The following is a 25,325-nucleotide window of genomic DNA, read 5'->3' as shown; positions in this document are numbered from 1 at the left end:
GGAGTTTACTGAATTTGGAGAGAGATATGGTCAAATTTATGTTTTAGGAAAATCACTTTAGTAACTAAGTGGAGACTGGATTGAATGAGGAGAGACTTGAGGTAGGGAGTACAATTAGAAGGCTGCTGCAATAATACAGATAAGAGGTGAAAAGAGCTTGAACTAGGATGGGAATTGTATCATGGAAAAAGGGGACATAGGCAAGAGATGTTATAAAGAAAGAAAACATAAGATGTAACAAATGATTGGTCGTTTCAATTAAGTAAGGAGTTGAAAGTGACATGAAGTTTGTGAACCTGGAAAACTTGAAGAATGGAAGTACCATTTAAGTTTAGAAGAAGGGATGGGGAGGAAGAAAAGAATTCTGTTTTGGACATAGTGAATTTTGAGATCTGCAGTAGGTAATAGGGAACTAAACCTCAGAAAAGGAATTAAGGCTGATTAGGAATCATCTAGGGGACCTGATAAAATTACAGAGTAAGTATTCTGAGAAAAGATAAGAAGACTAAGGCACAGCTTTGGGGAACATCCAAAGGTGTTAGAAAGAACTTACAAAGAACCCTAAGAAAATGGCAAGAGAACTAAGTGAAAGCAGAATTACAAAACCCCATTCTTAGAGAGTATACTGGGGCAGAAAGTGTCCAGTACGCTAAAGAATTTAAGAAGGATAAAGGTGGGGGAAAGGCCATTAGATTTAGCAATTAAGAAATTATGGGTAACTTTGGAAAGAGCGGCTTCATTTAAATAATTAGGTTAAAAAACCAAATAGTAAAGAATTTAGAAGGCAATGAGAAGAGAAGCAAAGGCAGAGGAAAGAAAGGGAACAGTATCTATTAGGCATCTATGTGCTAGGCACTATGCTAAGTGCTTTACAAGTATTATCTCACTTGAAGTCACAACAACCTTGAGAGGTAAGTACTGTTTAAATCCCTATTTTACAATTAAGGAACTCAGGTCTTCCTGACTCCATTCTATCTCTGTAACTACCAGCTTTTTTGAGGAATTTAATAGAGGAAAGAGAAATTCACGATGATAGCTAGGAAGGGTGGTGGGATCTCATTGAAGGGTCTTAAAAGATAGAAAAAACTCCAAGCAGTGAGAAAGGAACTGATGGTAATAGCTTGAAAATTAGAAAAGTGAAGATGATGAGGACAATCTGCAGAACAATACGAGTGGGGTGAGATCTTAGGTTCCTATAGAAGTTTTGGCTTAGAGAAGCATCAGGGCCCTCTCTTTGGAGACTAGATTTAAAGAAGAAAGTTTTTTGAATGGCCTCAATCTCTTGGTGAAATGGGAGGAGAGGTTTTTATGTGAGAACATGGTGAAAGACATCATGAGAAGCTTGAACAGGAGGAAAAAACATTTGGAACGGTCATTGTGGAGAGCAGGATAAGAAATCATTTGGGATGATTTCCTTGTCACTGTGAGAGACCAGTGGAGATAAAACCTCTTTTCACTTAGCTGTAGGAATGATCTTTATAAAGAGATGGTCAATCCCTCACTATTCTTTCTAGGACTAAATATAAAATATTCTGTGTGACTCATAATGTCCTTCATAACCTGGCCCCTCCCTGATTGTTTAGTCTTCTAGCTCTTTATTTCTCTTCCTTGCATTCTGTGATCTAGTGACATTGACCTCTTTGCTGTTCTTTTACATCTCCCAAATCCATGCACTTTCAATGACTCTCTCCCACACTTGGCAACTCTTCCATGCTGAAAACTTCTCTTTGTAACTAAAGTCCCATTCACTTTTTGCAAGAATTCCTTCCTTGCCCCTCCCAGTTATAGTACCTCATCTTTGAAATTATATTGACATTATCTGGTATGTATTTTGTATATAATTGTTTGCATGTTGTCTCCCCACTTTATATTGTGAGGTCCATGAGAGCAAAGCCTGGTTTTGCCTGCCTTTATGTACCCAGCACTTAGCATAGTGGCTGCAGTGTAAATGTATTTAATAAAATGCTTGTCAATGTGATTGAGTAGGATAAATTTGTAGTGGAATTTATAAACATGCATTGACAATTTCTTTCAGCTAATGCAGGATTGAAATTTGGCAAGAATTAATATTAAGATAAGAAAACAAGGGATTAAGTACTTACTCTGAACTTCACAAGATAACAAAAACAAAAAAGAATCCTTGCCTTCACAGAGCTTACATTCTATCAGAGAGGAGGAAAGACAATCAGGTTGATACTGAAACTTCTGAAAGATACTTTGAAAAAATAGACTTGTTCCCTGTGAAGTTCAGATTTTGTTTTGCCAGTGCAAAAGATCTGAAATTTTTTTTCCTTTTGATTTATCTTATGAGCCATGATAAGAACTAGTTATTTTATCCAATAGCATAATAAGGAATCTTTATGTACAATTCCTTTTTTTTTAATGGAAATGGCTGTGTAAAAGAGACACAATTATTTTAAAATATGATGGGATAATTTCTTAGGGAAAAATAAAGAGAATAGCATATATTGTATTTCATGTAGAAATTATAATCACTTACAAGCAATCAGAATCATACAAATCTTTGGTTCCGACTTATATGATGAGGAAAATATTCTCTTCTTAATCCTTTTCTCTGCTACCAAAAAGATTACAAATAAAACTTCCTACCCAGATTATGGCATATAAGAAATCATCTTAACATGCTGTTTACAATAAGAAAAAAAATAACTTTTCAGTTTTTTCTACTTCAAATAAGTCCCTTTCAGTCCTATATATTAATGCTACATGAATGCCTATATCCATGGCCTAAAGTAAAAAACCAACAAAATTTCTGGGACGATGTTATGATATTAGATCTTTGTAAAATGTTTTCTGAATTGTTTTAGCTATATTGTGCAGCAAATAAGAAAGTAAAGAATTTAAATATTGTCTTAAAGTATATGACTTGCATGCCTTATTTTAATTTTACATTTGTTTATTATTCTGAGAATTATGGACAAAAATGGGCATATTTTAATACAATTATTCCTACCTTTTGAGTGGGTTATTGTAGCTATGTTATTTCCCGTTTTGTGCTTTATTAGTATTTCATTAGAGTAAGCAGAACTTAAGAGAAAAGAAGACAGTGAATTATTTAAAATAGAATAACAGTAAAAATGAAAATCTTGGGATTTGTTTGGTTACATTCATTCTGATTTTATAAGTAGTTCTGGTGGGTTTGTATACAATTTGATACAAAATATATACATATATTTGAATACATGGTTTAGGTGTATATATTTTAATGTATACTTAATATACATTAAAATATGTTTTAGTCATTAATCAAAAATTAAGATAAAATATACATGGATTCACACACACACATGTGTTTGTGTGTGTTTTCCTCCTTTCTCATCCCCTCCCCCCCACATCCTTTTTCCACGCCCTTCTCATCCCTCTACAGGCTTCAAAGCTTGTGGTCCTTTTCTATCCATGTACTAAAAGGTTTCTTTGTAAACCAGGCCATTTGTCCATCATTGTTTGAGGTCCAAACAGTGGTAAAATACCCTGTCACCGATCCCGAGTGCTGTGAATGGCAGCTCCTCTCTGGACAATTGGCGGAGGGGCCGAGAAATATTCCTGAGAGGATTATTTAACCTTTCAATTTAGAGGGCACAAAGCCTGGCTGATTAATGAACTTTCTGATGGGCGCTGATAAACGGATCTATTTCTTTATTTCCCCTAAAAGTGATTCCTTCTCCTGTCCCATATTACTATAATCTTAAACATAAAATGTGGCAAATAGATTAAAAAACAGCACTAAAGAGTTTATCTGGCTGGCAAACTGAAGGAGCTAAATTAAAATTGGTAATGAAAGCAGTGGCTGAGCCTTGTATATGGTTTTTAAATGCACTGTGTATTTTGAAGAGACTTATTCTCCGGCTTGCCTGGTAATGACTGCTTTGGGTGCACAGTCCGGGGCTGGTTTCTGTTATCCCCCCAAAAAAATGAGTTGTGTTATCTGGATGACTGCAGACACATACGCATCCCCCTTTCTCACTGCATGGGCAGACAAGGTCGATAGCATTACAAGGTATTTGTGGCAGCGCTTGTTTCAGTTTTCAGAGCTGCCAGTTTTCAGCCAGATTTGAATTACAAAAGAAGAAGCTGGCATGAAAATTGAAAGGGTTTATCGGCTAGTCTGAAGCCTCATAGCACATTGCTTATTTATGCAGTCCATTTGCACCAGGAAATATAAAAAGGAAATACATTTTAAAAATAAGGTCATAAAGACCCAGATATGTTTAAGATGGCAAATAAAATATAGATACCTATAATATCTTTCCAGGAAACGATTTCACTTAATGTTGCATATTACTTAAGAAGAGCATTTATGTTGCTGTCATAAATTTGGCGTTTGTGTCACTATGTAGGTAGTCTCTGGGGGATTAAGAAGGAAGCCTTTGCTAACTTACTTTAAAATTAAAATCGACAGAGGAGACTCTGTAGTTTGAGCGCTACATTGGAAATATTTAAATAGGATGGTAAATTAAACTTAAACTAACATTTTTGCATTCCATGTAAAATTAGCTATGGGCCAGTGAATAAATGCCACCACCTTTGGAGAAAATTGGGATGCTTTTTAAGCCATGAAGATTTTGGAGCATTCAGAGAGTGAATTACTGTTATCCCTACTGTCTTGCATATGTTCATTGTTCTCTCCTTACTGAGATTTTCATTTTTGTTCTCTTCTATCAAAAAAATTTTAATGTTTAATGTTTCCTTTCCTGCACTGCACATTATTGGATACTTATATTTCATTCTCCCTTAAATGGTTTTTCAGATTTTGTCTAGTGCTTCAATACTTCAAAAATAAAAATAATAATTATTATTATCTCTATCTTCAACAATAGGATTTGTACAGCAATTGATATCTGTTCTGTGTTAGGGGAGCATTGTATGATTGAAGATATATACACACATACACAGTCTCACACTGACACCACATGTATGTATACAAAAGAAGACATATATATATATATACATATATATATTTATATTTATATTTAGAATGCCATAGTTTGAATAACCCTAATGGGGGGATCACTATGGTCACTTACAAGTTTTAGCCCTTTGGTTTCTAGAACTTGAATCTCCCAAGGGGAACAGGGGGATTTAATTTTATGTGCCAAATATCAAAGCAATAAAATAATTGCTGTATTTAGGATGAATATTTTTATTCAATATCCCCTAATCAAACAATGAAAAATACAGTTTTAACATTTTTTTTCCTTTTTTACCAGCAACACCTTTCTAATATTACATGGTCTTAATTGTCTCATGAATTTTTTTAAAGCAGCCAAAATATCATAAGCTATAGGACTTCTGCGTGTTAATGATGTGCTGTACATTTTTTTCATGAATTTTCATAAGGAATTTGTTCTACGTAGCATGTGTGGCTTAATGATGTAATCACCCGATAGACTAGAAAATGCTCCAAAGGAGACGTTCCAGTCTGTTGTGTACATAATACATGTTTCAGAAATCTGCCTAATTAAGGAATTACCCAATGGATTGAGAGTCTGTAGGGTACATGACATGGTTAGGTTTTTTTTTTTTTAAATCACACAAAATATTATGTGTGTGACACTGGTACAATGGCTCTCAACAGAAGATTTTGATATATGGAGAAAATGATGTGTAAAGTCCACTGGAATATAACTGTTTGGGTTTTTTTCTGAGAAGAAAATTGAAACTTTAGCACCTTCCATAGCTTGTGCTAATTAAAAAATGTAAAACAGAGGAAATTATTATTATTTTCCAGATAAAGACAAGTACAGAAGGTAAAGACTTTGTCCAAAAGCAACTGAAAAAATTGACAGAGACCTAAAAGACAGAGTTCCTTGCTTCCAGCTAAGTATAAGCCTAGCCACTCTTTTTTTCCCCCCAACAATTATTGGGACTAAAACCCTACAGTAGGAAGGAAATTCAAAATAAAGCTGAGATATCTTTTAGTTCTTCTTTGTCCTCTCTACAACCCACAAAAATGGTTTTGGTGGACCATTGTTCTTTATTTTTTCCATATTAAAAATGAATTACCTTCTGGAGTTTGCCCTTCTTTAGCTTCTCAGTAGTGAGGTGTGAGGACAATTCGAAATTTATTTTTCACAAAACCAGTATAATATGTAGAAAGTATGACCAGTCTTGTACAGTCCAGGAAAAAAAGCAATATTCTTTGTTAGAAACAAAATGTATAGATTATAAATATAGGCTGAAAACTATAAGCAGATTTGTGTCTGAGACCTTTGTTAATAGCTAGTGGCAGTTGCAACTCTTTATATTCAGTTGTCAAAACCATGTCAGTAGCTTGTTTTCAGCTTTTAGTTTCAAGTGGCTCAGTAAACCTGGTTGGATCAGATATTTTTAAATATTTGCATTTTATGTCATATAGCAGATGACGCTAGAAAATTAAATTGATTTAGAACATTGAAATAATAAGGCAGTCACTCTTAGGCATGAAAATCATACCTATTTAAGAATGTGGGTACTTTGCAGGGTAACAAGTTTAGAAAAAGCTAAGCTCCACTGTAATTTAAATTTTGTATTATAACATCACACTCAATATATAATTTATGTTGTGTAAAACATTCAGATCTTAGTTTTTGTTTTTTTCTATTTGCATTTTTGCATATAACAAACTTGGTTAATTAATAAAAACATAAAGTCTAATCTTTAAACCATATGAATGAATGTAAAAATAAATCTGTTTTGTGTTCTTCAGAGTAGAAAATTTTCTTTAATTAGTGAAATTGATTGCATATCCTAGGTAATAATGAGCTTCAACTAGATGCAAGGCCTCATTGGATCATAGTCAGTTTAGATAAGGGCATCTCAAGGTCACAGTGGGAGCTGCCCAGCAGGTTCATTTACATAAAAAATTACTGTTCGAAATAGGACACTGAGGCAGCCCTGACGTTTTGGTCTCTTGGTCTTTGTCATGGAGATTCCTAGTTGAGGAGGGAGGAAGGCCACTGTCCCAGATAATGATTAACTGTTTTAATGGCATTCATTCATTCATTCGGCACTAACTACTCATGCAGAAAAAGGGGTTATGTAAAATGACATTAGAAGAAAATCATTTGTAATCGTTGCATCGGGCTGCACTTTGAGGAGACATTAGAAGTAAATCCGTGGCGTAGTAGGCTTATGCTTTATCTTCTGATATTTACTGAGTTTACTGGGGCATGAAAAGCTTTCAGCAAGAATAGCAGATGGGGATGGACCTTTCATAGGTAATGCTATCTACCAGTTATTACTTCTATATATTGATAGTAAAGTAATCTCCAAGATATCACCCTACAAATATAGATTATTTAAATGTTTGTAACCCCTCTCCCCAAAAAATTAAGACAATAAGACACCTACTTCCATAAATACTTCATTTGGTACCCACTCTCACTGTGTAATATTCTTTAGATATACTCTTTGAATCTGATTTTTTTCTTTAAATGTTCCCTTGCATTTAACTTTTATAAGGTGTAGACATATGTATAATTATAGTCTGAACTGGAACTAATCAATTTACATCCCCCTGTAAATTGGACATGTTTTGTTAATTAAAAATAAAGACATAGCCTGAGGCAGAAGTATAAAGTCACACAAACTTATATTTCAAAGACATTCAATAAGCCTGAGGAGTCTTGTTACAACATAGTACGAGAACTTGTCCACTGAAAATCATTACTGAGTTTTCAATACTGTATTCTAATACGGAGATGTTCTCTAATTAGGTGAGATCTATCCTGATTTCATTTCATTCTCATTGAGTGTCTAGTGCATGATAGTTTATTAAAAAGAGAGCATGGAGATAGCATTTGTCATGTCATTTACTAATTAATTATTGTGAAACAGTTTGGAAGCTCATAGCACAATATAAATACTGCTGCTATTTTTTTTTTTTTTTTTTTTAGCAATAATGGAAGTTTTTCACTGGTGACATTATTAAGATGAATGAACATCCAAATGTTTGCACTTCATCTAGGGGCATATATAAACAGTGATGTTAAACTTGAGGTTTTGGACCAAATCACCCTTTGTAAATAACAGGTATAACATAAACAAACATACTTGCAAACCTTTAGCAAAAGGTATCTTTATGGCTGATACTATACAACTGATTTTCTATTGACACTGAGTGTTACATGTTTATTTAAGATTTTCTTAATATATAAACTACATTCTAGGAATGTTGAGTGCTTGTTGAAGTGCATTTTTGATCTGTTCAGATCATTTTGTATACAAAAAACAGTAATTTCTTAAAGAGTTCTAGGGACCTGAAAGAATTAATGCAGTATTCCAGAGCACCCTACTTGTCTTGTAAATGTAGTGAAGATATCAGAGTATTGAGTGTATTGTCTACTACCAGTTCTTTCTTGCACCCCAAGGTCACAAATTTTTTTCCTTTCTTTCTTTCATATTCCTCGACTGAACAAGCTTACCAACTATATGTTTATAGAATGCTTGCTAGTTACTTTGTATATTCTTCACAAAGTGAACATAGACATTTGGGGAATGGGCATGGACTGAAAATAGAAGTTTTGAAAGAAGGCATTAGGGAGACTGCCACTTATTTAGGAGGATAATTGCTAAATTAGTAAGAGCAAAGCTGCAAAGACCAGGTAAGAATGGAAATTTCCCCCCATTCATTTCCTTTCGATAAACTTCTAAAAGAGTTTATGTAAATCCAACTTTCCATCTATTGGTTAGGTTCCTACTTTCATAAAATATTAAACATAGCCATCAAACATAAAATCTTCTAGATAGAAATTCTAAGAACTTTCCACCATTATGTTCTTTTTTTTTTTTTTGTTCAGAAAAGTAGTATTCCAAGTTGTTAGGAATTAGTAATAGAAAAGTTATAATGAACTACAGACTTTACTCTCTGCAGTTACATCTTTCTATAATCATTATATCATACACATTTAAAATTTAATTAAAATTTTAAATTATATAAAAGTAATCTTGTGTGAGAAAAAACTAAGCTATTTTGCATCAGGAAGGACAACTGACTTTTGAGTCAAACTTATATCAAAAATCCTTCAGTGGTATATGAGTCTCCTCAAAATCAATCAGTTTTCCCAAAAGATCTTTTTTGTAATTAGTTAAACTAAACCTTGATTTTTTTTTTATATCTCTAAAACAAGTATTGGATTTAATGATATTTCTAAGATCCCACCTTCTAATTTTCTGTGATTTTAATTAACAAAGTTATGGTGATATAGTAAACATAGGAGTTGAAACATTGCATTTGATTTGGTCAGTTAATGAATATTTCTGCATAATTACTGAGTTGGATAAAGCATTTCATCAGCATTTAAGAATTTAAGAAACTAACTGCAAATCAGGTGTTTTAATTCTTTCCAATAAAATGAACACAAATAGGTTTCTGATAGTTTTTCAGAAGTGTTCTATTATCATATTCTCTTGCACACATTTTAAGATCATATAAGATTCTTTATAGAGTAGTAGTAGAAAATTTTATTCAATAAATCTTCTGATTATCAATATCAAGTAAGGCATAAAACAGGAGAATATATGATCACTAAAAAGATTTGTCAATTTTCTGGTAGATATCCATCATGGAATTCAAATAGAAGAGTATTTTTTTCTTTTTTCTTTTTTTAATTATTATAGCTTTTTATTTACAAGATAGATGCATGGGTAATTTTTCAGTATTGACAATTGCTTTTGTTCCAGTTTTTCCCCTTCTTCCCCTCATCCCCTCCCTCAGATGGCAGGTTGACCAATACATGTTAAATATGTTAAAGTATAAATTAAATACAATATAAGTATACATATCCATACAGTTATTTTGCTGCACAAGAATCGGACTTTGAAATAATGTACAATTAATCTATATAGAGGGATTGGGAATTCTATGTAGTGGTTCACACTCATTTCCTAGAGTTGTTTCACTGCGTGTAGCTGGTTCTATTCATTACTGCACTATTAGAACTGGTTTGGTTCATCTCTTTGTTGAAGAGAGCCACGTCCATCAGAATTGATCATCATATAGTATTGTTGTTGAAGTATATAATGATCTCCTGGTCCTGCTCATTTCACTCAGCATCAATTCATCTAAGTTTCTCCAGGCCTTTCTGAAATCATCCTGCTGGTCACTTCTTACAGAACAATAATATTCCATAACATTCATATACCACAACTTATTCAGCCATTCTCCAATTGATGGGCATCCACTCAATTTCCAGTTTCTGGCCAGTACAAAGAGAGCTGCCACAAACATTTTTGTACATACAAGTCCCTTTCCCTAGAAGAGTATTTCTTAAAAATGGTGACTTCTTCCATATATTCTGTCTGCAGATGAAAGATACTGCCCTAATTGTATCAAGCATTGGATTAGTGAGCTTCATAGCCAATCAGAACTGTCCAACTTGACACTACACACAGGAAAAACCAAGTAAATAAAAAATGCCTGTTATCTAGATTATAATACATGCTGTATTTTTATGGGCCAGAACTCTGAACTTGAAACAAAGGATTCTTACAAGGTACTAAGTCAGTGGAATTGATAGAGACAATAATTATCTAATTTAGCATGGTTCAGTATGATTGATTTAATCCTACAAGGAAATGTTATGACCCAGAACTTGAAACAAGGTACTAAGTGGAATTGAGGAGACAGTGGTTAAATCTAGTTTAACATTGATTTAATCCTACAACAAATAATGGTTTCCTAATGATATAATGATTGATGTATACTCAGTGTAGAGGATATAAGCTAGAAGTTCTCAGGGCCAGAAGAGACAAGCGGACAGAAGGCTGGAGACTGAAGGCAGGAGCACAAGCACAAGCCCTTGGACTCAGCCAGATTCATCCCATCTCACACCACTGTGGTGGTAGGCTCTCCTCCTTCACTTCTACACTGAAACCAACACTCCAGAAGGCCTCCAGAAAACTAGCCGAGCCCCAGGTGAAGGAGACAAGACTTTGAAAGAGATTTAGAGAGAATATTATACTGTATGGACATCCATCCAGTACATTTAATGGACCTGTTACAGAACAGCTTTATTGAGCTGTTCTTAGACAGATGCATGCAAATAGACAATGTCCAGCAATCAGTGGAAGAAGAAAGTTAACTATTGTACGTGGAAGATTGTTCACAGCTTTCAATGATCCCAAATTGCTGTCTGAAGCATCTTCCTTTCTTTTTTTAGCTGCAGCTTCTAGTGATATTTTATGGCTGCTGATCATATATGACAAAGCACAGTAGAAAAGATGATGGGACAAAGAATCTGTAATTAATTACAAAGAAATTTTGCATATAAGAAGTGGTATAAAAATATCTGCATTTTTTTTTTTTTGGATTTTTGATCCTTGCAGTGGTACAGATTGCAATCCACCAATATCCATATATTCCCATTAATCCTCCATAAGCAATCCATTTAACTTTCTGGAGTCTTCTCTTAAATTGTTATTTAGTTGGTAGAGTGCAGACAATATGAAAATTGTATTGTTCTTAGCATCCTTGGCTTCCTTTGCCACCACTGTACTACCATCATTGCAAAAATAGATGGATTGAGGACCATGTGGCATCTTTATTTTATTGGTTTCATTGACTAAATAATTTTTTTTTTTTTTACCAAATAGCCAGCCTCTGCTGATGAACCTCTTCATATACATTAGTTTGAAAGACCTTCCCGAAGAGAAAAAACTGCCATAGCTTACACTCCCTAGCACAACCTTCAAGAACCTAAGGATGCCTTCACACACAATAAAGCATCAGAATGATAGTTTTCTAAAAAATGCCATCCAGCAAACATGACCAGGAAAGGAAGCAAGCTGGTTACATAGAAAGTGCAGCAAATAACAGATGGACAGATGAGGCCTGCACTGGTATGCACATACTGTACAAAACAGCCAGACGGAGTCCTCCAGCACATTTAATTCCCTTACAGAGAATTTATGGCAGCTTTAAAAGGATGTCAGTCCCTTGCTTAGGAAGTATTTTGATTCCCCATTTGCTTCTTGGCTAAAATACATATATCCCTACCTAGCATGGCATGTAGGACCCTTCACAATCTGTCTCCAAGCCCCTCTTTTCTAGGTTGCTTGCCTGTTAGTCCCCCTTACACTCTCTGTACTCCAGCCAAACTGTCCAACTTGTTCCCCCTCTACACAATTCCATCTCATGGCTCTGTTCCTTTTTATAGGCAACTCCCATACCTGGAATACCATCCCTCACCTCAGCTTCTTAGAACTGCTAGCTCAAGATGGCAGGAAAAGATAATAAATATTGGAGGGGATGTGGGAAAACTGGAACACTGATACATTGTTGGTAGAATTGTGAACAGATCTTACTATTCTGGAGAACAGTTTGGAACTCTGCTCAAAAAGTTATCAAACTGTGCATACCCTTTGATCCAGCAGAGTTTCTACTGGGTTTGATCCCAAAGAGATCTTAAAGGAGAGAAAGGGACCCACATGTGCAAGAATGTTTGTGGCAGCCCTTTTTGTAGTGCCTAGAAACTGGAAACTGAGTGGGTGTCCATCAATTGGAGAATGATTGAATAAATTGTGTTATATGAATGTTATGGAATATTATTGTTCTGTACGAAATAACCAACAGGAAGATTTTAGAGAGGCCTGGAGAGAGACTTACATGAATTGATGCTGAGTAAAATGAGCAGGACGAGGCAACAGCAAGATTATACAATGATCAATTCTGATGGACATGTCTCTTTTCAACAATGAGATGATTCAGGCCAGTTCATGATCCTGTGATGAAGAGAGCCATTTATACCTAGAGAGAGTAATAACATTTTCACTCTTTTTGTTATTATTCATTTGCATTGTGTTTTCTTACTCATTTTCTTTCCTTTTTGATCTGATCTTTCCTGTTCAGCAAGAGATAACTTTATAAATATGTGTGCATATGTTGAATTTAATCATGTTTAACATATATATTGGACTACTTGCCATCTAGCTGTGGGGGGTGGGGGGGAGAAATTGGAATACAATTTTCAAGGGTTAATGTTGAAGAATTATCCATGTATATGTTTTGAAAAATAAAAAACTTTAGTAAAGAAAAAAAATTTAAATAATATAGCATTTGATGCATATGGGCTTATTATTGGTATGTATCTTCATTATTTATGGTACCTTTTTATCATAGTGAAGCTTTCCTGTTTAATCTCTTAATTAAATTTATTTTAGCTTAAAACAGACAAACAAAAATCTTTTTTCCCTTAAGATGCCTTCCCCTGTTTCCTTCAAATTATTAGTGACTCCACTCCAACAAAAAGAAGCCACTTGTTTATATATCTTATGTCTATTTATCTATAAACCTAAGGAGGATATAAACTCTTTGAGGCAACAACTGTCTCACTTTTTTTTTCCTGAGGCAGTTGGGGTTGAGTGACTTGCCTAGGGTCACACAGCCAGGACATGTGAAGTGTCTGAGATCAGATTTGAACTCAGGTCCTCCTGAATTCAGCATTGGTGCTCTATCCACTAGCTGCCTAGCTGCCCCAACTGTCTCACTTTTATATATGTATCTCTAAAACCTAGCACAATTCCTGGCACATAATGGACATCTAATAAATGCCTCTTGATACCTTGAACTGAGATCTGTAGTTATGGAAGGAATTCCTAACATCAGTGAAATTATGGACCAATTAAGGCCTTTTTATTGAATCACAATCTGCCAATCGTTGCTTCTAGTTTTGCCTTTTAAGATCAAGCATAATAATTTGTTTCACTATGATAATTCTTCATATTTTTGAAAACAACTATCTTATTTCCTCTGAGTTTTCTCTTTTTTCAGGTTAAACAGTCTCACACTGTTCAGCCAGTTCTCTCCTGTGATAACATTTTAATCCCTCTCACAATCCTGGTGGCACTCCTGGATATACTACAGTTTTTCATTGTCCTTCCTATAAAATTTGGTAATCAGACATGAATGCAGTTTTCCAGGTGTGCTTTACATGGTTGGGTACAATAGGAGTATTACTTTTCTCAGGACACAACAATACAGCTTAAGATCACATTAGTTTATTTCATTATCCTGCAGAGATTTTTGAGATTACCCTCACTTTGAGATTATAGTCCATTAAATATAGAGGCCTTTATACTCTTAACATCTTTATAAGTGAAATTAGTTTCCATTGGGGTCCTTTTACAATCAAGTAGGACTGCATGAAATATAATTTATCTGTCTTTATTTTTTTTTCTCTTCCTCAGGGTTTTAATCCTGAAGCTTCTTCCAACATTCTAAAACCTATGTCATTGAAATCTCATCATTTGATTCTCTATAATTTACTTTTACTATAAGATAGAATATATGTGTTTCAGGAAAATATATCTATATCTATATTTGTATAAAAAGACATATCCAATCAGCCAATTATTATTTAAGTAACTTCTATGTAATAAATATATAAAAATTAAGAGTGAGAGAGGGAAGCTCAACTCTCAATGAGCTTACGTTCTAATATGGAAGATGAATATGTATAAAATATTTATGCATAAATATGAAGTCATAAACACATATACAAATTAGTTAAATGGAAGATAGTTTTAGGGAATAGGAGACTAATAATTGATTAGGGTATAAAAGAATTGCCTTGTTGTAGTGAAAGCCCAGTTGAGACTATGTAATATAAATTTGTAGCATTCAGTCAATAAGCATTTATTATTAGATGGTAAGTAGTGAGTAGGATAAGAAAGACAAAAGACATTCGCTACTCTTGAGGAGCTCACAATCTAATGGGGAAACATTAGAGAGACAAATATAAACAAACAAAGCTATTCAGGATAAATAGGAAATAATTAATAGAGGGAAGACACTACTAATAAAAGAGATTGAGAAGGCTTCCTGTAAAAGGTGAAATTTTATCTGATACTTGAAGGAAGCCAGAGAAGGTAGGAGGCAGAGATGGGGAAGAAGAGCATTATAGACCAGAACAATCAGAGAAAATGCCTGAAGCTAAAGGGTGAAGTATCTTGTTTGAGGAACAACAAGAAGGAAAGTGTTACTGAATCAAAAGTTATATAGAAAGTATAAGATGTAGGAAGACTGAATAAATTGGGGTGGAGAGAAGTGTTACAGTATAAAGTACTTGAGTGCCAAACAGGATTTTATATTTGATCCTGGAGAGGTAATTGGGATTGGGTAATAGCAGCAGTTGCTATTGTTGGACCTGCACTTTGAGAAAGTCACTTTGACAGCTAACATCAGATAAATTGGAATGAGAAGTGACTTGGATCAAGCAGTCCCTCCAGCAGATTACTGCAGTAATCTAAGCATGAGGTGATAAATATCTGTACCAGGGTGATTGTGGTTTCAGAAGAAAGAAGAGGACATATTAAGACATGTTGCAAAGATGAAATCAATAATCCTTGGCAACAGATGGATGTGCAAAGTGAGAGATAGGAGTAGAGATGGCATCGAAGTTGGAAATTTGAGGGACCATGGGAAGATGGTGGTGACCTTAGCAGTAACAGTGAAGTTTGGAAGGCAGAGAGGCTTTAGATACGGAAATGAGTTAATGATCAGTACTCTGCCTCTATTAGATAGGACTTGAATAAAAGAAGAAGGAGATGGATGGTAGATGTAGTCCACGGTTGGTTTTTGGCAAAATATGATCAGCAGTAGGACAAAGGCAAAATAATTTAAAATAAAAAAGAACATTGATCATCCATTCATGAAGGTTTGTCACAAATAAAAAAAAAAAGGAAGGTGACAAAGAAAATTTTTTAAAGCACCAGTATTAATAGAAAAATTATACTATTTTTAATAAGACATCACTAGGGATATCAGAAGTTAATTATTCAAAACTGGGACACTAAGGAAGTATTAATGGAGTTGTAAACTGATCCAGCCATCCTGGAGATCAATTTGGAATTATGATTAAATGACTATAAAACTGTGCATGCCCTTTAATCCAACAATACAATTGCTAGATCTTATATTCCAAAAACATCCAAAAAAGAGAAGAATCTATTTGTACAAAAGCGTTGTTAGCTGCTTTTTGAAAGGAAGGCCATCATATTGGGGAATGGTTAAAGAAGCAGTGATATGTGATTGTGATGGAATGTTACTGTGCTATTTAAAATGATAAACAGTGTAGTAGCCTTCTCTGTAGTGGCCAGAAACTGGAAACTGAGTAGATGCCCATCAATTGGAGAATGGTTGGGTAAATTGTGGTATTTGAATATTATGGAATATTATTGTTTGGTAAGAAATGACCAACAGGATGATTTCAGAAAGGCCTGGAGAGACCTACACAAAGTGATGCTGAGTGAAACAAGCAGGGCCAGGAGATCATTATATACTTCAACAACAATATTGTATGATGACCACAGAAGTGGTCACCTGGCCATCCTCAGCAATGAGATGAACCAAACCAGTTCCAGTGGAGCAATAATAAACTGAACCAGCTACAACCAGGGAAAGAACTCTGGGAGATGACTAAGAACTATTACATTGAATTCCCAATCCCTATATTTTTGCCTGCTTGCATTTTGGATTTCCTTCACAGGCTAATTGTACAATATTTTAGAGTCCGATTCTTTTTGTACAGCAAAATAATGGTTTGATCATGTATATTTATTGTGTATATAATTTATACTTTAATATATTTAACATCTACTGGTCATCCTGCCATCTAGGGGAGGGGGTGGGGGGAAGGAGGGGAAAAATTGGAACAAAAAGGTTTGGCAATTGTCGATGCTGTAAAATTACCTATACATATAACTTGTAAATAAAAGACTATTAAAATAAATATATAGATAGATAAAATGACAAACAGGATTTTTTAATTAAAGCTTTTTATATAATTTTCAACATTAACCTTTACATAATCTTGTGTTCCAAAATTTTTTTTCTCCCTCTCCCCATATAGCAAGTAATCCAATATATGTTAAACATGTACATTTCTTCTGTACATATTTCCACAATTATAATGTTGCACAAGAAAAATCTGATCAAAAAGGATAAAATGAGAAACAAAACAAAATGCAAGCAAACAACAACAAAAAGAGTGAAAATACTATGTTGTGATCCACATTCAATCCCCATAGTCTCTCTCTGGAAGGAAATGGCTCTCTGTAATGTTCGGGCTAGCTTTCTGGAAGTCCTCCAGAAGGGCCTTGGTCTTAGCAGGATAGACACCATGAGAATAGACAAGAATAGAGTCCAAAGTCTTTATTGTCTCTTACAGAGTCTGTGTCTGTCATAGTCTGACCCAGTCTCAGTCTGACCCAATCTCCTCCAGCAGTTTTCCAGTCTGACTGCAGGCTGACTTTCACAGTTCTTATATACCCTATTACAATTACATCATTACAGCATACTGAATATTTGTGAACTAGAGAACTATTACATCACTATGCTAAGTACTAAGTATATGTAAACTAGATAACCATTGTCTCATCAATTCCTCTGAGTTAACATCTTATTTCAAGTATACTTCTCCAGAGTTCTGGCTCTCTACAGCTCTCTCCATCACAAGACTATTAGAACTGTCCTGAATCACCTTGCTTTTGAAAAGAGCTACATTCATCAGAATTGATCATTGTTTAATCTTGTTGCTGTGTACAATGTTCTCTTGGTTCTGCTCACTTCACTTAGTATCAGTTCCTGTAAGTCTCTCTAGGTCTCATCCTGCTGATCGTTTCTTATAGAACAATTATATTCCATGACATTCACAGACCGTAACTTATTCAGCCTTTCTCCAACTGATGGGCATCCACTCATTTCCAGTTTCTTGTCACTATAAAAAGAGCTGCCATAAACATTTTAGGCAGGATAATTTCACATCTGGAAAGACTTATGTGAACTAATGCAAAGTGAAGTGAATAAAACCAGTAGGACATTGTACACGGTGACAGCAATATTATATGATGATCATCTTTGAATGACTTAGTTGTTCTCAGCAATACAGTGAGCCAAAACAATCCCAAAACACTAATATCAAAGCATATCTCTGTTTTTCACTTTCTTTTCCTTCCATGCTACCTTCCATTCTTCTTTCCTTCTTTCCTTCCTTGTCTCCTTCCTTCCTTACACAAGTCTTCTTGTACAAATGACAAATATGGAAATGTTTTACATGATTGCACATGTGTAATCTGTATTGAATTGCTTACTGTTTCAGAGAGAGGAATAGAATGTGGAACTCAACATAAAAAAATGATTTTAAAAATGTTTTAGCATGTAATTGGGGGGAGGGAATAAAATATTATATTAAAAAGAAGTTCATTATTCATACCAAAAATAAATATACAGACATTATTGAATGTGTTACTAAAAAAAATTCTTGGTTTCATTGGTATGGGATAAAAACTATGATAATTCTTTTCAAATGTGATCTATTGCTTTATATCAATAACTTTCCATTAGCTCAAGTCATATCTTCATGCATTAATACAGAGCAGCCTTCATGAGTTGTTGTGGTAAAGTAATAATTAATAATAAAACTTATTATTTGATTACCAGTCAGCATCTACATACTTAGTCTGTTTTTTAAATAGCAGACACATAATTCCTTGTTAAACCCAATATTCCAGTGTTTGCAGCTTGGTGGGAGCTACATGGACCTTGCATTTTGATGGAATACCCTTTGAGAATTCAAGCTCACTACCATGTTATTATGTTAAGGGACAAAAGTAAAAATTTAATTGAGAAGAATACATTGTCATTTTATAAGAATAAATACTGCAAGAACAACTCAGTGATAATAGTTTACATTTGTAGCTAGGATCCCTAGAAGAAAATTTTACAACCACTCCTTCAAAAAAGTTCTCCCTTCACTTGATAGAAATTGTGTTGGAAAGGGCAAGATTTTGTTTTAGAATTTGGAATGTCAAATAGAACTTTCATAAATATCTATGTTGCAGACCAAACCTGGACCACCCAAGAGGCCAAAGACCTATTTTGGAAAATCAGCCTTAGTATACTGCTACAACTGCTCTCGGAAAGGTCATTACGGATATGTAAGTTTTAAGAGTGTCTACCTGATTGTTACTTATGTATGTCATGATCTGGTGGTCATAACAAACTCCCTCTTTTTGGAATAATAGCTAAGAGTCATAGAAAAGAAATGTATAACTTTAAATATATGCTGTGCCATAAATTTGGAGAATTCTTTCCAAATGTGATATCTCAGTTTATATCGTTTATAGAGTGACATGATACAGTGCCAGTATTCTCTAATTGTTGTTTAGATTGTGAGCAAACAATCATATAATAGAAGTGTAACTTCTTGAAGGAAAGGAATATTTCTTTTTTAACTTTGTATCTTCAGTATCTTGCACAATGTTCATGTTGAATAATGAGCGCTGTGTGAGCAATGTAAGATTGAACATACATGAATTCGATTTAATGTGATCAAATGAAGCAGAATATAATTTGAGATAGTAAATTTTTGTGAAATATTAAATTTTGAGCTTACTATAATAGATATTAACCTCAGAGTTGGAATCAGATCGGGAACAGGGATGTCAAACTAGCCTGTGCCCCACCCAAATTCTGGAGTATACTCAATCAGGTTAGAATATAATTGGGAAATATAACATGAATCAGTATACATAATGTTAATTTGTTGTTTTCTAATATGTGGCCTATAGGGATCAAATTCTTGATATCCCTGTACTAGATCATTTAACCTCTCAATGCCCTGAAGCAGTTCTATAAGACTGTAAATTAGTGTGTATTAATAAAGGAAATTCCTCTCCAAGAGTTCCTCCTATGCAGATGAAATCATAGGTCAAAAAAAAAAAAAAAAAAAAAAAAACTTTTACGTAATAGTTACACTGAATTTTTGTTCATTATAATAATTAACGTTGAGGAATTCTCACAAATGAGCACATAGTAATAATTTTATAGTCATATGAAATTTGTTTTTTGTTGTTCTTTAGATAACGTTTCAATGTTAACTTTTCCTTATTATTTTGTATAGCTTAACCATTATTTCATATACTCATAGAAAGATATTGGATATGACTTTTAAGCCAAGATTATTGTTTATCTGACTACCTCTTCAGAAGTCTCTGATCAACTCCTCTGGAAGCTTTACTGCTTTGCTGTCTAAAAATTAGAATTTTCATTTCTTTGACCTATTTGAAAAGTAATAAAAATCCATTATAATATTTATTTTATATTGAAATTATATATTATATATATATAAGTAATATATACATATATATATAATATAAATTTTATATTGAAATCTTGAGATTTCTCCAGAAAGATCCTGAACTTTTCTAAGTAAACTGTGATAGAATTTAACACTTCTAACTGGTCTTTGTTTTATTTACCGGTTCTGTCTTGTTATAGACATTTGTCATACAGTATTCATGGTAGTAAACTTTCAGGGTTGATTTTTATTTAAGGAATGCTATTTAAAAAAAAAAAAAGAAGCAGCATAATTATATTGCTTCTGAGTAGTAATCTCTTTAAAGCAAGGCTTCAAAAGAATGAAGAATTCCTATTTTATTTTCTCAGTTAAAAAGAAAATTAAATTTCTATGTTCGGTCATATGTGCTGTTATCTGTTAATGAAGACAAAAATCTGTTATGAGTCTTTGAAATTTATCCCTGGAAATCTAGGATTAGGTAATTTTAAATTTATAATATGAACTTGACATTCTCATACCAGAGATGACAAACTCTCAATTATCCAAATTTACAGTGGAAGAAAAGCAATGGTGTAGATAATCCAAAATAGTAGATAATATGAAAATAATTTATATGAGCAAGTATAGATTTTCCATGCTGATGGAAAAGACTAGTGATGTGGATAATCAAAAAATAATTTACATTTGACTTTGTAAGATATTTTTGTATAATATAGCTCCAAATGACTGAATTAATCTGAACCAAATATGATCCAGATATAACAAAAATCAGTCTAGCGAGATGTCTGGGAATGTTCCTATCCTCCAATTTATTTTATGCATTTCAATTCGGTACATTTTTATTGAGTTCCTACTATGTGCAAGATAGCATGCTAAGTGATAAGAAAGGATACGAAAGAGTATTTTGCTCAAGCAATTTGCTCAAGCAATTTCAGGGATCAGGATGGAGGAATTAGTCCCTGATTCCTATAGCATTAGAAGATTTAGCTAAAATTAATTTTATGTGTATGGAAATTATTAATAACCTCCTGAACCGCAACCCTTAGTTTCTGTTCATTCCATTCTGATGTGATAGGAAGAGAACTTGAGTTATAATAGAAAATCTGGGTTCAAGTTTTGCCTTTATACTGGTTGTTAGAATGATCTGGAGCAAGTCACCTCTAATTTTGTGTTTTTTTTAGTTAACTACCTATTATGTGCCACACACTATGCTACAACAGGCATTATAGGAAAAATTCTTTTTTGATTTACCCACTTTTGTAGCACTTTAACAAATAATGCAAAGTGTTTAAGTTCTTTCTACATCATTTGATCAACAACAGTGGTAGAAAGTTTTACTACTAGAAAACAATATAGATATTCAACAACATGAGCCTGAATGCAACTTTGTCTTTTGCTGACTAAACAGCTGTATGGATGATTTACACTCTTTACACACACAGATGGTTCTTACTTTGGTGTTGGTTTTCCCCATGTGCTCTTCATTGTACATCTTGAGTACAGGTCCAAACAGCCTGCCAACCAATTTGTGCCTGGGGTGCAATGGCTCCAGGGTCCATTACATGGCCTATCAGCTGTAGCTTCAAGGAGCCAACAACTTCAGGAACACTATCAAGACCATTCCCTGACCACTATCAAGACCATTCCCTGACATGTCGCCTACCTTCCCCTACTACCTCAGTCTGTGACATTATTCTCTCTCCTTCTAATAGATACACTTTTCCAGAACCCCATATCATACTACCATATTATGGTAGTATGATGGAAGTGTGAAATAAAATAGAGGAAAAGGTTTAAAAAAATCCCACCTATCATATACAAAATCATAGGTAGTGCATACAAAATCATAGTCCACTAAAGTAATTTGATGTCTTTGTAATGAAGAAAATGCTAAATCTCAGTTAGTGAAAATATTCTTCTTTTTCCCATTCATATTTTCAGACCTACTGAAATATAAAGAGTCAATAGATCCTAAGTTAAGAACACTTGAATTAGTGCATCTTTCTTTTTACAGTACCTCTAACAATTGCCATTTCCTTTTTTTTTTTTTTGTATGTGTGTATATTATCTTTGACAATCTGGTGGGTGATTTCTGTTCAGAATTACTGAAAAGCAAAAGCACAAATTGATCTTTCCTTAATATGGTAAATAACATCTGTCTATAACTAAGAACCAGCATATCTAATAGAAATAGAGACCTTTCTGATAGGTCAGAGGTAAAGCAAGGATGCTTATTTATTCCCACTTGTATTAACAGTCTTAAAAATGCTATATATGTGACAAGGCAAAAATTGAGGGGAATATACATAGGCAAAAGGGGGAAAGATATAACTTTTTGTGGTTAATAAGATGGTCTACATAATGAATCTTAGAGAGTCAGCTAAGGTTAATTGATACATTTAATAACTGATACAGATTACTAACAAAACCTAATATAAGAGATAGAAAAATAGATTCCAGAACATTATAGTATAAAAATGTGATGAAATATTATTGTGGTGTGTGAAATGAAGGGACTGATTCAGCAAAAGCTGGGAAGATGTTATGAATTCTGATGTGGAGTAGACTGAGAAGAATCAAGATAAAATGTTGTGTATTTTTATTAGAAGTTTGGATAAAGACATAGATAGCATTCCAATCAAATTTGCTAGAAAAGATAGCTTTGTATGACAGTGTACAAAAGGATCTTGACAGGCCTAGAGCATTACTCTGAATCTAATTAGATGAAATTCAGTATAGAACATTTGCTTCACAAATACAAGATGGAAAAGGCATGTAGTAGTTTTGAAAAAGATCTCAGAATTTTAGTGGGCTGCTAGTTTACTAGGAGGGCAGATAGGTGGTATGGAGGATAGAGTGCTAGGTCTGAATCAGGAAGACTCATCTTCCTGAGTTTAAATCTGACCTCAGACACTTACTAGCCTAACAAGTCACCTAATCCCATTTGCCTCAGTTTCCTCATTTGTAAAATGAGCTGGAGAAGGAAATGGCAAACCATTTTTGTATTTTTGCCAAGAAAACCCCAGATGGGATCATGAAAAGTGAGACATGACTGAAAAGCACTGAACCACAAGCTCACTATGAGTCAGCAGTGTGACATGATTGCCAAAAAAAAGCTAATATGATCTTGGCTTCATTAACAGGTTTAGGGAGATGATAGTTCCACTGTACTTTGCCCTTGTCGAACCAAATCTGGAGTATTGTGGTCAGTTCTAAGACATGAAGGGAGTGAAGAATATCCAAAAGAGAGCATACAGGACCAGATTGGCTCTTGAGTCTTCATCACATGAGAATCAGGTGAAGGAAATGTAAATGTTCACCTGAGCAAGAAAAGACTGAGTGTGGGGCAGATGATTGTTGTCTTCAAGCATTCAAAGAATTGTCCTATGAAGGAGGGATTTGATTCTTTCTTTTTGACCCAAAGAAAACCAAGAAAAATAGAAAGTGAAAAGGTGAATTTAGTCTTGAGGTCAGGAAAAACTTCCCAACATTATTTATAACTGTCCATACTGGAGGACCTTTTGTCAGTGATGTTATAGTGGGTTTGTTTGTGGTTTGACTTAGATGATTGTTGAGTTCCTCCCAGTTTATAAAGTCCATGGTTCTATGTGATTATATAAGAGAGTCACCAACTAACTTAATCTGTTGTAAAATAGTTCTCTTTTTAATTCTTTGTTAACAAGGGTTGGTTTAGGGGTAGGGGAAAGGGAATAAAGAAAAGGATGTTTGAAGAAATGAAGGTTTTGCAAAAACAAAAAATATCAATAAGAAAAAGACATTCAGAAGTGAGAAACAAGGACAAATAACAAAAAATGTATGATATTCCAGACAAACAGGAGTACAAAAACTCAAAATGTGCTAAAGCTAGCATGAAAGGTGAAAATTTTAGATATACTGGAGAGAAAGAGAAATATCAAAGAAAATAGAATCGTTGGTTGAACCACTGAACTTATACTTTATTTTTGGTATCTGCCAAAGAGAATGATCTTTGGGCACTGAAAAGAATAAAATTGGCCAGTAGAAACTTCAAACCCAAGAAAAATTGAGATATAGTGACTTTCTAGCAGTCCTTGATGAGTTCAGATCACCAGACTCAGACAAACTACTAGTGTGCTAGTGTCCTAGTATATTAAAAAGTGTTTGATGAAAAAACAGGTGTTAAATGTAATTTTTGAGCCAGTGTCAGTGATTTTTAAAATATGGTGGAGAATGGGAAAGATACCAAGCCCAGAGAAGAGCAAATGTCATGATCTTCAAAAAAAAAGAAAGAGTAGAGTATGCACATATAAACCTATGCGCTTGACCTCAGTTATTACAGGAAGTGCTGAATATCTGTAAAGGAAACAGCAATCACAAAAAGCAAACATTATTTCATCAAAATCAGGTCATACCAGACTAACCTTACTTCCTTTGACAGGATTTCTAGACTGCTAGATCAAGAAAATGCTATATATAAAACTTACTAGATTTTAGCAAAGCATTTGACAATCTCTCTAACACAGTAATTCCTTGTGGACAGAATGGAGAGAGAGATGTGAAGCAGGCACAACTTGTTGAATGACTCAACCCAGTCATTAATACTTTGTTGTAACTTCAAAAAAGAATTCTTTTTGGAATGCCCCAGGTAGGGATCTATGCTTGGGACAGTATTGGTTAATATTTTTATCAATGACTTAGAGAAAGACACAGATTGGATGCTTATCAAATTTGTAGTTAACACAAAACTGAGAGGCATAACTGACATGGAGAAAATGCAAAAAGATCTCAGTGGTCTCAAATATTGGGGTGATTGGACAAAGAAATTTAATGAGGGTAAATAAATATAGATTCCTACATTTGAATCCAAAAATTCAACTTTACTTGTTTTTGTACAAGGTGTGGAAAATGTGACTAAACATCAATTCCTATGAACAAGATCTCCGATGTTGATATATTGCTAGTGCAAAAGGAGTCAGTCATGTAATAAGAAAGGAAAGCTGATGAGCTTCATAGAGTGATTGAGGGGCCTGGCTAAGGGCTATAATATCATTGTATGCTTCTCTGTAAGACTACATATGGAATAATTTCTTCTCCACCAGATGCCATATTTTAGAAAGGCCACTGAAAAAAAACAGAGTGCCCAGAGAAACTGGGGGTGTTTAGCCTGTAAAAAGAAGACATGCTTGACTTCAAAGGACAGAAAAAAAAAAAAGAGTGCCCAGAGGAACTGGGGATGTTTAGCCTGTAAAAAGAAGACATACTTGGACTTCA

General features: G+C 34.1%; 1 protein-coding gene across 3 annotated transcripts in view; it reads left to right on the top strand.

Annotated features, from left to right (window-relative positions):
• The window catches only part of ZCCHC7 (zinc finger CCHC-type containing 7), a 270,988-nt gene that overhangs the window by 238,922 nt on the left and 6,741 nt on the right, over window positions 1–25,325 (top strand). For all 3 annotated transcript variants that reach the window (XM_051996084.1, XM_051996092.1, XM_051996098.1), the window contains exon 7: window positions 18,838–18,933. In XM_051996084.1, the coding sequence (XP_051852044.1) occupies window positions 18,838–18,933 (96 nt within the window). The remainder of the gene's footprint in view (window positions 1–18,837; window positions 18,934–25,325) is intronic.

The sequence above is a fragment of the Antechinus flavipes genome, chromosome 1 (genome assembly GCF_016432865.1).
Source record: "Antechinus flavipes isolate AdamAnt ecotype Samford, QLD, Australia chromosome 1, AdamAnt_v2, whole genome shotgun sequence".
NCBI lineage: Eukaryota > Metazoa > Chordata > Mammalia > Dasyuromorphia > Dasyuridae > Antechinus > Antechinus flavipes.
The sequence above is the reverse complement of the archived record's forward strand: the minus strand, read 5'-3'. Positions and strand labels throughout refer to the sequence as shown.